Raw genomic sequence first — 16,424 nt, 5'->3', positions numbered from 1 at the left:
GTGTTATACTTCTGAATATGAGCCTAGCAGTATTTTTGATAATAGATAAAAAAGAAGAAAAAGGAAAAGGTTTTGGATGTCTTTTTGAAAAGGAACTTTATTGTTCCTTCTTTACTTCTAAATCTGCTTATTGATTTTTATAATTTTGGACCTGATGAGAAAATAATTTTGCATTATGAATTTTGCATTACTTAGGAAGCTTTAACAGGAGTTCCCATTGTGCTGCAGCAGAAACAAATCCAGCTAGTATCCATGGGGATGCAGGTTCATTCCCTGGCCTCGCTCAATGGGTCGGGGATGCAGCGTTGCTGTGAGCTGTGGTATAGGTTGCAGACATGGCTCAGATCCTGAATACTGTGGTTTAGGCCAGCAGCTGTAGCTCCGATTTGACACCTAACCTGGGAACCTCCATATGCCATGGGTGTGGCCCTAAAAATCAAAAAAAAAGAAGAAGAAGCAGCTTTAACATGTACTTGTCTTTTTAAAAAAATTAATATTCTTTTTTTTAATTTTTTTTAAGTTCAGGGCCATACTTGCAGCATATGGAGGTCCTCAGACCAGGGGTCAAATTGGAGCTGTAGCCGCCAACCTATACCACAGCCACAGCAAAGTGGAATCCGAGCCACATCTGCAAACTACACCACAGCTCACGGCAATGCTGCATCCTTATCCTGCTGAATGAGGCCAGGGATCGAACCTGCATCCTCATGGGTACTAGTCAGATTTGTTTCCGCTGAGCCACGATAGGAACTCTAAAATTAGCATTCTTAATTTTTATTTTCGTCTGAGCTGTCTTTTATATTCCATCCAATTTTTACATCATCTTCAGTTTAAAATGTATTGAGATAATAAAGATCTAGACTAGAAAATGCCCCTTTTTTTTGTTTTTTGATGTTTAGGTCAAAAGAGAGACTTGTAAAACTTAACAAATGCTGGTTGTGCTTCTGGGATAATTTAATGTTTGTCACTTGGTTGTTCTCAACCCCATAGCAATCAGAACATTCTAAGTGATTTTATATCACTGAGCTCATGATTGGGAGGTCTAATTAGGTTAAATGATTAAAAAAAAATCCAGTAGCATACTTGATGTTCTGAAAAATCCATATAAATCTTAAATTTTTTTATATTTTATTTCTATTACAGATTCTGAAGAATATTTCTGTGTAAAAAGAATTTTCTCAGGTGGAGATCAAAGCTTTTCACATTACTCTAATCCCCAGGTAATGATAATCATATAAATAATTACCTAGCTCAGATAATTTTGAAGAATTTTTTTGAACCCATATTAATGTTCTTTATATGTTCTACAAACTAATTGTTTTGTTTTTCTTAAGTCTACAGAATTTTTCTAGTCCATTTGATAAGTTTTAATTTAAAGTGTTTAGTAGAGGTTAACTTCCAAATACATAGTGGAAGCATGTCTTAGTTTAAGTATATGCAATATCTCTTCCCTCTGACTAATCTGTTTGTTTTAAAATTTAGAACTGTGGGCCACCAGATGACTTTAGGTTTTCTGATCCTTCAAAACAAATCTGGACTGTGAATGAAGCTCTCATTCAAAAATGGCTGAGCTACCCTTCTGGAAGATTTCCTGTAGAGATAGCCAAGTAAGAAAAGTATTTTATCTACACAAAGACAAACACAGTCTCTCAACTCTATGGTGAAGGAACCTGTACTTAAAAATTTTTTATTTAGGTTCCCATTGTGGCCCAGCGGGTTAAGAACCTGACTAGTATCCATGAGGATATAGGTTTGATCCCTGGCCTTGCTTAGTGGGTTAAGGATCTGGCTTTGCCTCAAGCTGCAGTGTGTATGTCACAGATGAGCTCAGATCCGGTGTTGCTGTGGCTGTGGTGTGGGCTGGCAGCTGCAGCTCTAATTCTACCTCTAGCCTGGGAGCTTCTGTATGCCAATGGTGTGGCCCTAAAAAGCAAAAAAAAATAAATAAAAGTGTATATGGAACCATAAAAACCCAAAATTGCCAAAGCAATCCTGAGGAGCAAAAATCAAGCAAGCAGGAGGCATAACTACCCCAGACTTCAGGCAATATTACAAAGCTACATTAATCAAGACAGTGTGGTACTGGTACCAAAAGAGACATACAGATCATTGTAGCAGAATAGAGAACCCAGAAATAAACCCAGCCAACTACGGTCAGTTAATCTTCGACAAAAGAGGCAAGAATATAAAATGGGAAAAATAGTCTTAAGAGCAAGTGGTACTGGGAAAACTGGACAGCTGCATGTAAATCAATGAAACTGGAACATACCCTCACACCATGCATTAAAATAAACTCAAAATGCCTTAAAGACTAAAAAACAAACAGAAAAAACACAAGGAGTTACCGTCATGGTTCAGCCAAAATGAATCTGACTAATATCCATGAGGACACAGGTTCAATCCCTGGCCTCACTCAGGGGGATTTAAGGATCCGGTGTTGCCATGAGCCATGGTGTAGGCCTGCAGCTACAGCTCCAGTTTGACCCTTAGTGTGGGAACCTCTATATGCTGCACGTGTGGCCCTAAAAACACACACCAAAAACATAAAATGGCTTAAAAACTTAAACAAGACAAGACACCATCAAACTCCTTGAAGAGAACATAGGCAAAACACTGACATCAATCATACAAATGTTTTCTTAGGTCAGTCTAACAAAGCAACAGAAATAAAAGCAAGAATAAATCAGTGGGACCTAATCAAACTGACAAGCTTTTGCACAGCAAAGGAAACCATAAAAAAAAAAAAAAAAAAAAAAAAAAAAAGTCACCTATGAAATGGGAGAAAGTAGTTTCAAAGGACTCAAATCACAAGGGCTTAGTCTCTAAAATATACAACCAACTTATACAACTCAGCAACAAGAAAACGAACAACCCAGTTGAAAAATGGGCAAAAGACCTGAATAAACATTTCTCCAAAGAAGATATACAGATGGCCAACAAGGATGTGAAAAATGCTCAATATCACTAATCATTAGAGAAACGCAAATCAAAACTACTGTGAGGTACTACCTCACACTTGTCGGGATGGCTGTCATTAACAAGCCAACAAATAACAAATGCTAGAGAGGGTGTGGAAAAAAGGGTATCCTCCTACATTGTTGGTGGGAATGTAAATTGGTACAACCACTATGGAAAACAGTATGGAGGTACCTCAAAACTAAGTATATAACTACCATATGACCAACAGTCCCACACTCGGGCATGTATTCATTGAAAAAGCATTCATTGAAAAAGATACGTGTGCTCTCATGTTCATTGCAGCACTATTCACAATAGTGATACCATTTGTATCTGGAATCTAATATACGGCACAAATGAACCTTAGCACAGAAAAGTAAGTCATGGACATGGAGAATGGACTTGTGGTTGCCAAGGGAGGTGGGGAGGGAGTGGGATGGATTGGCAGCTTGGGGTTAATAGATGCAAACTATTACATTTGGAGTGGATAAGCAATGAGATCCTGCTGTATAGTACAGGATCTCATAGTCACTTTTGATGGAACATGATGGAGGATAATGTGAGAAGAAGTATGTAGATATATATACGTATGACAAGGTCACTTTGCTATACTGTAGAAATTGACAACATTGTAAATCAGCTATAATGGAAAAAATAAAAATCATGTATAAAAGAATTATTAAATCAATCTTTATGGAATTCTGATTTGTTCTGAGTGTTGCTTAGAGGAATACTGTATAGCATTAAATATTAGTTTAAGTATTTATTTTAATTTTCATTTAAAAATAAAGGTGAACAGAACAGAGTGGTCTGATCTGATGAATAATTGTGGGGATGAGGGAGCTGACCTTGCATTCAGTGAACAAGAAGGACATCTTGGCACATACCTTCAGACCAGAGGATGAGAAGTGCTGGCCCCTCAAAGAGCCAGGTGGAAAAAACAACAAATGCAAAGGCATTGAGACAGCAAAGAGGGTGGTTTGTCCGAGGACCAGGGAGGCTCAAGAGAGCTCAGTGTGGCTGAGGAGAGCAGGGTGGAAAGTAGCAAGAGGCAAGGAGGAAAGGGACCATATTAACGCCCCTTATGACCCTATTGTGCATGACTTAGCCACAGTAATCCTTTGGGATTTGGAAATTGTTTGACAAACCCCCAAAATGTTTAGCTAGAGAGACTGGGTGAGTGAGTGAACCTGCTCAACCCTCTGGAACAAAAGTTTTTAAAACAGAAAGAATTACATATTGTTGTTAGGTATTTGTTTTCCTTCAATAAATACTATGTTTCATCTTTAAAAATAAAATAAAATGAAATAAAAATAAAGGTGAAAAATCAGATTTCTCATTTTGTGCTTTTGTAATTTTTAAATTTCTTTTTAGTGAAATAGATGGAACATTTTCTTCATCTGGTTGTCTAAATGGAAGTTTTTTAGCTGTTAGGTAAGTTATAATTCTTTGATATACTGTATCTTTCAAATTTATTATATATATCATTATATTAAGTAATAACATCGCTTATTTAAATGAAATAATTTAAACATTTTATTTCTCTCTCTTTCTGTGTTATTTTTTAACTAGCAATGATGATCACTATAGAACAGGCACCAGATTTTCAGGGGTTGATATGAATGCTGCTAGACTTTTATTCCACAAACTTATACAACCTGATCATCCTCAGATATCTCAGCAGGTTTGTTTTTATTTTGTATTATGTTTTATGTAGCCTGTTTTGAGTTTTTTATTCCATGTTACTTTATATGTTTTATAGCCTAATGAACTTTATAATTTCGTTCACATCATTATGGTGTCTTTGTATAATTTTATTTAAAATACTAATATAAGAATTAAAATCAGGTAAGTGTTTATAATTTAGCTGTCAGATATCTGTGTATCTTTCCAGATATTCAGAGCAGATCCTTAATAACATTACCATACTGGTAAAGCCTTATATGCTGTAGATGTGGAGAGTTTAAATTGAGAATTGTACATAAGATTTTAAAAATTCTTTTAGCAATGCTTAGGCACTAATTTTCATTGGGCTCCAAAAAGTACATTCATTGATTTATTGTGAGTGAGTTTCTTTTTTTTTTCCACCATTCCATGTTTGCTGTATACTAAGTTTTTTCTTTTTCTTTTTGAAATATACATTCATTTTAAATGAAGCAGGTTTTACTTTTTGTTAAAATATAGGTGGCAGCTAGTTTGGAAAAGAATCTTATTCCTAAACTGACTAGCTCCTTACCTGATGTTGAAGCATTGAGATTTTATCTTACTCTACCAGAATGTCCCTTGATGAGTGATTCCAACAATTTCACCACAATAGCAATTCCCTTTGGTACAGCTCTTGTGAACCTAGAAAAGGCACCACTGAAAGTACTTGGTAAGATTTTAATTTTTTTTTCCTTTTGTAACCTTTTCTCTTTAAATGAAAATGCTTGAAAGTTCCTACTTTCTACTGTTTGAAATTTTGCTGCTCTGCTTATTTGACATTGTCTTAGGGAGAGATATTTCTCCTTTTCAGTTTGTTGCTTTTTTCCTAGTCTTCTGATGCTAGGTGTTAGAATTGTGGGGGGCTGAGTATGTTAAATATTAAAATTTTAATCAAGCGCAACAGCAGAGACAGTATCAGAAAAGATAGAAATTATTTTTTGCATTACCTTTCCTAATTCCCTTCAGAGTGATCTTACTGTTAAAGAAGTAGAGGAGGAGGAGCAATTAAAGCTGAACAAACATGGGTGTTAAATCCCCCTTGAACTGTATTAAGCCTTTGCCTTATACATCCCTTATTTACTGATTTTCTGATGTTTAATTTTATTTCTCTGCATGTAGGTGAGATACCACAGTCCATTTGATTTTATAGTTCTGTCTCTGTCTGCTCTGGATTTTTAGCCTAAACTTTTCTCACTTTTATTTTTCTAATTGTATAGATTTCATCTCTATCTCCTGACCATTATAATTTGCCTGCTCCATTTAACCCAGTACTTTCCGTCCTTAATAGTATTTGTTAGGTATGTGAAGCAGAGATACATAGAAGTAATAAAATCAGTACAAGAAGTTTTAGGCTGAGCAGAGGAGGCAACAAGCAAAGGGTAGAATCCTGGACTCTGAGGGAATTAGCCAGTGGTTAGAAGAGTGAACAGGGAATCAAAAGAGTATTGCTTCTTTGTTGCCAAAAGTTTTTGTATTCCTTCCTCTCTTTTGCATAAGATTGTTGTATCTGGAATTAATAACTACAGATAGTGAATGTAGGAAAGTACGGACACAGTATACTTTACGTTGTGTAGTTTCTGTATTTGATTTCCAGGAGTACTTTGCAGTTTAAAGGTGATGCTTCATAATATTTCAACTTCATGTAAATTGGAAGATAAAACTTGAGATCTTTGAGTGTGGGAGCAATACAACTTTAAAGTGTTTAAAAATTAGGAGTTCCCATGGTGGCGCAGTGGAAGCGAATCCCACTAGTAACCATGAGGTTGCGGGTTTGATCCTTGACCTCGCACAGTGGGTTAAGGGTCCAGCGTTGCTGTGAGCTGTGGTGTAGGTCGCAGACGCGGCTTGGATCTGGCATTGCATAAAGTGTTTAAAAATTAAAACCCTAATTTCCAAAGCATTTTTTTCATAGCTAATTTTAATATTAGGTATAGTGGTTAAGTTTTTAATATAGTTTAGGAAACCAATAATGTAAATTCAGTAGACCTTTTTCTTACTTTATTTTTGCTTTCAATAGCTTTTAGAACCATATTTTTTAACTTGAAGGGGGGGGTGGTATGTATAAACCCTAGAAATGTTACGTAAAATAATTTTATTGTGTCTTCTTGAGATTTTCAAAGAGTTAAGAGCCACTGCTTTAGAAGAAAAGTCAGTTATGATTTTGAAAATTGTGACTCTTTAAAATTTATTTTATTTGTGTGTTCACCCTTTAATAACAGAAAACTGGTGGTCAGTACTTGAACCTCCACTATTCCTCAAGATTGTAGAACTTTTTAAGGAGGTTGTGGTACATCTTTTGAAACTCTACAAGATCGGCATTCCCCCTTCTGAAAGAAGAATTTTCAACAGTTTTCTTCATACTGCATTAAAGGTTTTAGAAATATTACATAGGGTATGTCCAGTAGTTCCTTTATTTTCCTCTTTCCCCATTGCCACTAACAGACTGATGATGTTTATTTTAACATGAATATATTGCAGAATTAGATTGACGTAGAAGATCTGTATTATAGAAATTTAGAAAAGTTCCTAAATTTTCCTTTGAAAAATAATTATACTTTGAAGTTTCAGTCGTATTTGACTGTGTTAGGTACTTATGGATAACTTGTCTGTACTTGGGCAGAACAATAGCATACTAATGAATTAGAATTCTCTTGGAGTTCTTGTTGTGGCTCAGCAATGACAAACCCTACTAGTATCCATGAGGACGTGCATCTGATACCTAGTCCTGCTCACCCTTGCCATGAGCTGTGGTGTAGGTTGAAGACACGGCTTAGATCTGTATGTTGCTGTGGCTGTGGCATAGGCAGGTAGCTGCAACTCTGATTTGACGCCTAACCTGGAAACTTCCGTATGCCAAGGGTACAGCCATTTAAAAAAAAAAAGAAGAAGAATTCTCTTTATCTTTTTTTCCTGAAGAACATGATTTGTTTAAATAATATGTTTTTTGTTATTTATAGGAGGTAATCATATGAGAGACTGCATCCTAGTCGTGATTGTAAGCACTTAAACTCATGTTCTTTTTGCCATTGGGTACTAATGGCTTTAGTCAAAGTAGGACTTTACATTTGAAACAGATGACTAACTTAAAATTAGGATTGTCTATAATTCATTAATATGCCTATTGTTCTTTCCTGCCTGTCTTCCCAGTGGAAGAAATAGTACTCTTTACACTTGTAGCAATTCAAAGTTATATGAAGAAGTAGAATCTCAGCTGTTTCATTAAAGATGAATTTGAGACATCCCTGACAGCTGGTAGGTATATCTCTGTTATGCCATTTGGTATTTTTAAGATGCTATTTTTGGAGACATGACCTAAGGGAGAAGCATGTATTTCTAGCTTATAGAATGAGTGAAAAACCCATATGAACCTTTTAATCTTTAGTTTCCTCCCCTTAACAAATTCTAGAGTGTTTTAAGACTCTTCTTGCCTGGTACTAAGGTAAATGATAAAGGATAAAGGAAATAGTCCTGATGTTCTCTGTAAGAAAGAGCCTTATGGACCATTTATTTTTTCCTTTTTATTCTTTTAATGAAGTTCCTGGCTACTTTCTCAACTACTTAACTTTTTTTCTTTTGTATTTAGTATGTCCAAGCTTTCTAGAAAAACAGATCATTTCTCCTACTGTAACTAAAGATATGATAGCCATTTCTTTCTTAGGGAAACAGGTCATTCTTACATTTACCTTTCCTGGTCTAAGGCTTTCTTGGAGCATTTTAAGCTTAACTGGATTCTGTAATAAAGTTAAGAAGATTTTCTGTCTTCAATGGGATGGGTCTCTACTTTTCTGTATGCCTTTTGTCTAGGATTCAAGAGATTGATTAGATTTTTTTTTTCCTTTCCTCTGGGCTCTTTGACTTCAGTGAACCATCATTTGTCAGCAGGACCCTATTTCCAAATAATTATTCAGTCCCCTCCCCATCTCCCCCTTACCTGCTTATCTCTATTACCTCTTAAAATTTTTTGTTTTCCTTAGCTCTGTCTTTTCCACCAGTAAAAGGGAGGGAAGAAGTAAAAGAGGAAATTGAACCTTTTGTTTTTCGTAATTACAGATAGAACTTGAGCAAGTAATTTATGTGCCTGGCTCAGAAGCCTCAGTCTCTACTGAGAAGAACCCTGTGAGGTTCTGTCTCCAGACACTTTTTTGATGGAGCAGTGCTAGAACTAGAAACCTAAATTATTGCTACTTGAAAGGGAAAGAAAAATCATCTAACAGTGGCCAAGATTAGAAACTTCCATTAATTCATGTGAGCAGTTCACATATATTCTCATTTAACTTGTTAAACTCTTTGTAGTTATATTTTGCCCCTTAATCTGAATATCAAAGATCATAAACAAGTAACCGAGTTGAAATACAAATACAAATCTATTTCCAAAGTCTCTACTGTATCTGCAGATACGGTAATATAGCATGTTTATAAGGGGAATTGCTTTTATTTTATGCCACTAGACCTAGAGGCTTATACTTCCATAATTGCAGATAACATTGTATTGTTAACTCTGTCCATGCTGTTTCCTATCAGTATGATTTTGAACAAGTCTTTCACTTTATCACATACGGAAATCTGTAAAATAAAGAATTAAATAATGGCCTGGTATTTCCCAGGATTTATGTATTATTTAGATTATATAATATATATAATTATTATACATTCATAAGGCAGAGATTTTATTACCACCACCACCAATTTGGATGGGAAACTGCTACTTTTAACTTAATTTATTTGGTTATGAGGAAACTGAGTTCTTATTTGAAGTTGTTACATACTCAAAAGCAGGGTAATAATGGTATCTGTTTCTTAAGCATCTCTTACTAAGAGTCCTTAAGACAATCACCTTTCTTTTGCCTCTTACATTGGAGAAAACTTTACTTGGTCCTAATCTGTCATAGATACCCATAGATACTTACTATTAGGAATGAGTCATTTTCATTTTCAGGGATACCCAAGTTGCTTATCAGAGATGGTTTTTTTTTTTTTTTAAAGTCCCCTTATGTCTAAAACTGTATATATTCCTTCTCTCTGCTCCACGGCTAACCATGGCTAACCGTGGTTAAGAATTAGGAAAAGTTTCTGCAAACAGTTTCCTTCTTGACCTAATCCTGTCTAGGCTTAGGAACTAGAGAACTGGACTCTGTTTCCTGAAAATTTCACGACTTGTTCCTCCCTTATGTCATGTCCTTTGGAAAGCTTTTGAATGAGAAACCATTTCCAGTGTTCCAAATGGCATCAGGAGAAAGATAACTTTGGTACTTGCTGTCAGGGTTGGATGCATTACCAGATATATGAGTTTGCTGGCAAGTAATTGGGATATTTAGTAGTTTCTCTGAGTTTTCACACAGCACGTTATAGAGATACTGATATGCCAAAAGATAAGACTTACTTGGTTTCACTAGTCTGTTTGCTATGTATCATGCCAATCTTCTGAGACAGTGATTTTTAAGTGTTTTTTTTTTTTTTTGCAAGAAACCTTTAAATAAATCAACCCAAACAGATACTACCCATATATACTTATCATATACCACCTCTGAACTCAGGTTCGTAAACCAAAATACTAAACTGTAATTAAACTGTGAATTGTTATGATCAAACATAGATAGGTTTGATTTTGTACATTTTAGGCAGTAATATTGAATGGATAAGTCATTCTGAACTTCTACCATGTGGTTTCTTTTTTATTCATTTTACAAATAATTACTGAGTGCCTACTGTATGCTTTTCATGGTATTAAACACAGTGATAAAAGATGTGATTCCTGCCCTTAAGATTATGAACGTAGAGCAGTTGTATACATGCAAGTAATTAAGCATTTATGATATAGTGTGGTAAGTGCTAGATTAAGGAAAATGAAGGGTGTTATGAAAACCCATAGAAGAGCACATGTCTTAGAAGAATTAAAGAAGACTTTCTGGAGAAAATACTGTCTCGTCAGTCTTACCTTCCATACAAATGTATTTTTATAACTATTTTTTTTAAATGGGTAATTTTAACAAGTTTATTTTATTCTTTTATTACTCAATTTATTACATTTATAGTTATACAGTCATCACAACCCAGTTTTATAGCACTTCCATCCCAAACCCCCAGCACATCCACACTGTCTCCTTTGGAAACCCTAAGTTTTTCAAAGTCTGTGAGTCCATATCTGTTCTGCAGAGAAGTTCATTCTGTCTTTTTTTCAGATTCCACATGTAAGTGATAGCGTTTGATGTTGGTGTCTCATTGTCTGACTGACTTCACTTAGCGTGGTAATTTCTAGGTCCATCCATGTTGCTAAAATTGCCATTATTTCGTTCCTTTTAATGGCTGAGTAATATTCCATTGTGTATATGTACCACATCTTCTTGATCCCCTCCTCTGTCAGTGGACATTTAGGTTGTTTCCATGTCTTGGCTATGAAAAATAGTGCTGCAGTGAACACTGGAGTACATGTGTCTTTTCGAGTCATGATTTTCTCTGGATAAATGCCCAGGAGTGGGATTGCTAGAGCAAGTGGTAGTTCTATGTTTAGATTTCTGAGGAATCTCCATGCTGTTTTCCACAGTGGTTGCACCAATTTACATTCCCTCCAACAGGTGTAATAGCGTTCTTTTTTCTCCACATCCTCTCCAGCACTTACTGTTTGGAGACATTTTGATGATGGCCATTCTGGCTGGTGTAGGGTGGTACTTCATAGTGGTTTTGATTTGCATTTCTCTAATGATGAGTGATGTTGAACATCTTTTCATGTGTTTTTTGGCCATCCGTATGTATTCTTTGGAGAATTGTCTGTTTAGATCTTCTGCCCATTTTTCAATGAGGTTATTTGTTTTTTTGGTATTGAGCAGTAGGAGGTGTTTATAAATTTTAGATATTAATCCCTTGTCAGTCGACTGATTCGCAAGTATTTTCTCCCATTCTGTGGGTTGTCTTTTCGTTTCAGTTTAGGGTTTCCTTTGCTATGCAGAAACTTAAGTTTCATTAGGTCCCATTTGTTTATTTTTGTTTTTACAAAAGGGAGATCTGAGAAGATGTTGCTGTCATTTATGTTGGAGAGTGTTGGGCCTGTGTTTTCCTCTAAGAGTTTTATAGTCTCTAATCTTATATCTAGGTCTTTAAGCCATTTGGAGTTTATTTTTGTGCATAGTGATAGGGAGTGTTCTACTTTCATTCTTTTCCATGTGGCTGTCAAGTTTTCCCAGCACCATTTGTTGAACAGGCTGTCTTTTCTCCATTGTATATTCTTGCCTCCTTTATCATAGGTTAGTTGACTGTAGGTGCATAGGTTTAATTCTGGGCTTTCTATCCTGTTCCACTGATCTATATTTCTGTCTTTGTGCCGGTACCATAGGTTGTGATGACTGTTGCTTTGTAGTATAGTCTGAAGTCGGGGAGCCTGATTCCTCCAGCTCCATTTTTCTTTTTCGGAATGTCTTTGGCTATTCTGGTCTTTTGTGCATCCAAACAAACTTTGAAATATTTTGTTCGAGTTCTGTGAAAAATGTCTTTGGTAATTTGATAGGGATTGCATTGAATCTGTATATTGCTTTGGGTAGTATAGTCATTTTGATAATATTAACTCTTCCAATCCAAGAGCATGGTATATCTTTCCATATTTGTGTCGTCTTTAATTTCTTTCATCAGTGTCTTGTGGTTTTCAGAGTACAGGTTTTTTGTCTCTTTAGGTAGGTTTACTCCTAGGTATTTTATTTTTTTGGATGTGATGGTAAATGGGATTGCTTCCCTAATTTCTCTTTCTGATCTTTCATTGTTGATATGTAGAAATGCCGTTGATTTCTGTGTATTAATTTTGTATCCTGAGACTTTGCCAAATTCATGGATGAGCTCTAACAGTTTTCTGTTAGCGTCTTTAGGATTCTCTAGGTATAGTATGTCATCTGCAAATAGTGATAGTTTTACTTCTTCCTTTCCAATTTGGATTCCTTTTATTTCTTTTACTTCTCTAATTGCCGTGGCTAGGACTTCCAAAACTATGTTGAAGAGTAGTGGCGAGAGCGGACCTCCTTGTCTTGTTCCAGATCTCAGCGGAAAATCTTTCAGCTTTTCACCATTGAGAATGATGTTCGCTGTGGGTTTGTCATATATGGCCTTTATCATGTTGAGGTAGGTTCCCTGTGTGCTCACTTTCTGAAGGATTTTTATCAGAAATGGGTTTTGGATTTTGTCAAAGGCTTTTTCCGCGTCTATTGAGAGGATCATATGGTTTTTATTCTTCAGTTTGTTAATGTGGTGTATCACACTGATGAATTTGCGGATATTGAAGAACCCTTGCATCCCTGGGATAAATCCCACTTGATCATGATGTACAATCCTTTTAATGTATTGTTGGATGAGGTTTGCAGGTATTTTGTTGAGGATTTTTGCATCGATGTTCCTCAGTGAAATAGGCCTGTAGTTTTCTTTTTTTGTGGTATCTTCGTCTGGTTTTGGTATCAGGATGATGGTGGCCTCGTAGAATGAGTTTGGGAGTATCCCTTCCTCTGCAATTTTTTGAAATAGTTTCAGAAGGAGAGGTGTTAGCTCTTCTCTAAATGTTTGATAGAATTCGCCTGTGAAGCCATCTGGTCCTGGACTTTTGTTTGTTGGAAGTTTTTTAATGACAGTTTCAGTTTCAGTTCTTGTGATGGGTCCATTCATCTTTTCTATTTCATCTTGGTTTAGTCTTGGAAGGTTGTACTTTCTAAGAATTTGTCCATTTCTTCTAGGTTTTCCTTTTTATTGGCATATAGTTGCATATAGTAGTCTCTTATGATCCTTTGTATTTCTGTGGTGTCCGTTGTTACTTCTCCTTTTTCATTTCTAATTTTATTGATTTGAGTCCTCTCTCTTTTTTGCTTGGTAAGTCTGGCTAGGGGTTTATCAATTTTGTTGATCTTTTCAAAGAACCAGCTTTTCGTTTCATTGATCTTTTCTATGGTTTTCCTTGTTTCTATTTCATTGATTTCTGCTCTGATCTTTATGATTTCTTTCCTTCTACTAACTTTAGGTCTTGTCTGTTCTTCTCTCTCGAGCTGCTTTAGATGTAAAGTTAGGTTGTTTATTTGAGCTTTTTCTTGTTTCATGAGGTAGGCTTGTATTGCTATAAACTTTCCTCTTAGAATGGCTTTTTCTGCGTCCCATAGGTTTTGGAGTGTTGTCATTTGCTTCTAGGTACTTTTTAATTTCCTCTTTGAGTTCTTCAGTGATCCATTGGTTGTTGCAGCATGTTGTTTAGTCTCCACATGTTTGTGTTTCTTGCAGTTTTTTTCTTGTTGTTGATTTCCAGTTGTATAGCATTGTGGTCAGAAAAGATGCTTGATATGATTTCAATTTTCTTAAAGTTACCGAGGCTTGATTTGTAGCCCAGGATGTGATCAATCTTAGAGAATATTCCATGTGCACTTGAGAAGAATGTGTATTCTTTTGCTTTTGGATGGAATGTCCTATAAATATCTATTAAGTCCATCTGGTCAAATGCTTCATTCACGGCCTGTGTTTCCTTAATTGATTTTCTATCTGGATGATCTGTCCATTGTTGTAAGTGGGGTGTTAAAGTCCCCCACTATTAATGTGTTATTGTCAGTTTGTCCTTTTAAGGTTGTTTAGCAGTTGCCTTATATATTGTGGTGAGCCTATGTTGGGTGCGTAGATATTTAAAATTGTTCTGTCTTCTTCCTGGATTGATCCTTTGATCATTATGTAGTGACCGTCCTTGTCCCTTAAAATATTCTTCATTTTTAAGTCTATTGTCTGATATGAGTATTGCTACTCCAGCTTTCTTTCGTTTTTTGAGGTTTTTTTTGTTTTTTGTTTTTGTCTTTTTGCCATTTCTTGGGCCACTCCCACGGCATATGGAGGTTCCCGGGCTAGGGGTCGAATCAGAGCTGTAGCTGCTGGCCTACGCCAGAGTCACAGCAACGCGGAATCTGAGCTGCGTCTGCAACCTACACCACAACTCATAGCAACGCCAGATCCTTAACCCACTGAGCAAGGCCAGGGATCAAACCCCCAACCTCATGGTTCCTAGTCGGATTTGTTAACCACTGAGCCACGACCGGAATTCCCCTAGCTTTCTTTTGATTCCCTTTTGCATGGAGCATTTTCTTCCATCCTCTCGGTTGCAATTTGTATGTGTCCCTAGAAGTGAAGTGGGTCTCTTGAAGACAGCATATATGTGGGTCTTGTTTTTGTATCCATTTAGCCAGTCTGTGTCTTTTGGTTGAGACATTTAGTCCATTAACATTGAAGGTAATTATTGGTATGTATATTCTCATTGCCATTTTATTAGCTTTTTTGGATTTGTTTTTGTTGCTCTTTTTTCTTCCCTTCTTCTCTATTCTCTCCTCTTGTGCTTTGATGACTATCTTTAGTATTGTAATTGAGTTGATTTTTCTTGTTAGTTTGTGTATCAATTGTAGATTTTGCGGTTGCCCTGAAGTTTTGATATAAGAATCTATATATATATATACAAGTTTGTTTTAGGTTGTTGGTCTCTTAATTGCAAGTGCATGCTGTAGCGTCCTGCATTTGTACCCTGCTCTTCTCATGATTTCTGATTTTGGTGGCATAATTGTGCATGGATGATTTTGTATCTTTACCATATATATATAGCTTTACTGGTGAGCCTTGTCATTTGTGGTATTTTTGTTTCTGGTTGTGGCCTTTGCTTTTCTGCCTAGAGAAGTTCCTTTAGTATTTGTTGTAAGGCTGGTTTGGTGTTGCTGAATTCTCTTAGCATTTGCTTATCTGTGAAGCTTTTGATTTCTCCTTCAAATCTGAATGAGAGCCTTGCTGGGTAAAGTAATCTTGGTTGGAGGTTTTTTCCTTTCATCACGTTAAGTATATTATGCCACTCCCTTCTGGCCTGCAGAGTTTCTGCTGAAAAATCTGATAACCTTTTTGGGATTCCCTTGTATGTTATTTGTTTTTTTTTCCCCTAACTGCTTTCACTATTTTCTCTGTCTTTAATTTTGGTCATTTTGGCTAATGTGTGTCTTGGGGTGTTCCTCCTTGGGTTTATTTTATATGGTACTCATAGTGCTTCCTGGATTTGAGTGAGTGGTTCCTTTCCCATGTGAGGGAAGTTTTTGGCTATTATCTCTTTGAATATTTTTTCTGTCCCTTTCTCTTGTCTCCTTCTGGCATCTCTGTGATATGGATGTTGGTGCATTTAATGTTGTCCCAGAGTTCTCTGAGACTCTCCTCATTTCTTTTTGATTTTTTTTCTCTTTTCTGTTCCCATCCATGATTTCCAATAATCTGTCCTCCAGTTCGCTTATTTCATTCTTCTGCCTCCTGTATTCTGCTGTTGGCTGCTTCTAATGAATTTTTTATTTCAGTTATTGTGTTTTGCATCTCTTCTTGGTTAAGTTTTATGTCTTGTATTTCTTCGCCCAGTGTTTCCTATAAATTATCTATCTTTGCCTCCAGTTTATTCCCATTGTCTTGAATCATCTTCAGCATCAACAGTCTAAAGTCTTTTTCCTGGAGGCTGAGAATCTCCTGATCACTTAGCTGTTTTTCTGAGGTTTTTTCTTCTTCCTTTATCTGAGTTATAATTCTGTGTCTTTTCATTTTTATAGGTTTTTGGTGTGCTGACCTTTTTACGGATGATAGAGTTGTAGCCTCTCTTACTTGTGGCGTCTGCACCCCTTGTGGCTGCATTTGGTATGGGGGGGCGGGGCTTGCTGTAGGCTTCCTGATGGGAGGGACTGATGCCTGCCCACTGGTAGGTGGAGCTGATTCCTATTCCCTCAGGTGGGTGGGGAGCTTTGTCTCTGGGTGAG

The 16,424-nt window shown here is 36.3% G+C and overlaps 1 protein-coding gene across 19 annotated transcripts in view; it reads left to right on the top strand.

Moving 5' to 3' along the window:
• The window catches only part of HERC4 (HECT and RLD domain containing E3 ubiquitin protein ligase 4), a 143,526-nt gene that overhangs the window by 64,259 nt on the left and 62,843 nt on the right, over positions 1–16,424 (top strand). For 13 of the 19 annotated variants that reach the window (XM_021072875.2, XM_021072873.2, XM_021072874.2 and 10 more), the window contains 6 exons: positions 1,144–1,220; positions 1,483–1,607; positions 4,333–4,392; positions 4,531–4,642; positions 5,143–5,332; positions 6,882–7,054. In XM_021072875.2, the coding sequence (XP_020928534.1) occupies positions 1,144–1,220; positions 1,483–1,607; positions 4,333–4,392; positions 4,531–4,642; positions 5,143–5,332; positions 6,882–7,054 (737 nt within the window). Of the gene's footprint in view, positions 1–1,143; positions 1,221–1,482; positions 1,608–4,332; positions 4,393–4,530; positions 4,643–5,142; positions 5,333–6,881; positions 7,915–16,424 lie in introns of all 19 variants that reach the window. The other 6 variants (XR_014828008.1, XR_014828006.1, XR_014828007.1 and 3 more) reach the window with 2 other exon arrangements.

This window comes from Sus scrofa, chromosome 14 (genome assembly GCF_054392235.1).
Source record: "Sus scrofa isolate SSC_HxYL_T2T_F1_AM1 chromosome 14, Sscrofa_HxYL_maternal_Yorkshire_Landrace_v2.0, whole genome shotgun sequence".
NCBI lineage: Eukaryota > Metazoa > Chordata > Mammalia > Artiodactyla > Suidae > Sus > Sus scrofa.
The sequence above is the reverse complement of the archived record's forward strand: the minus strand, read 5'-3'. Positions and strand labels throughout refer to the sequence as shown.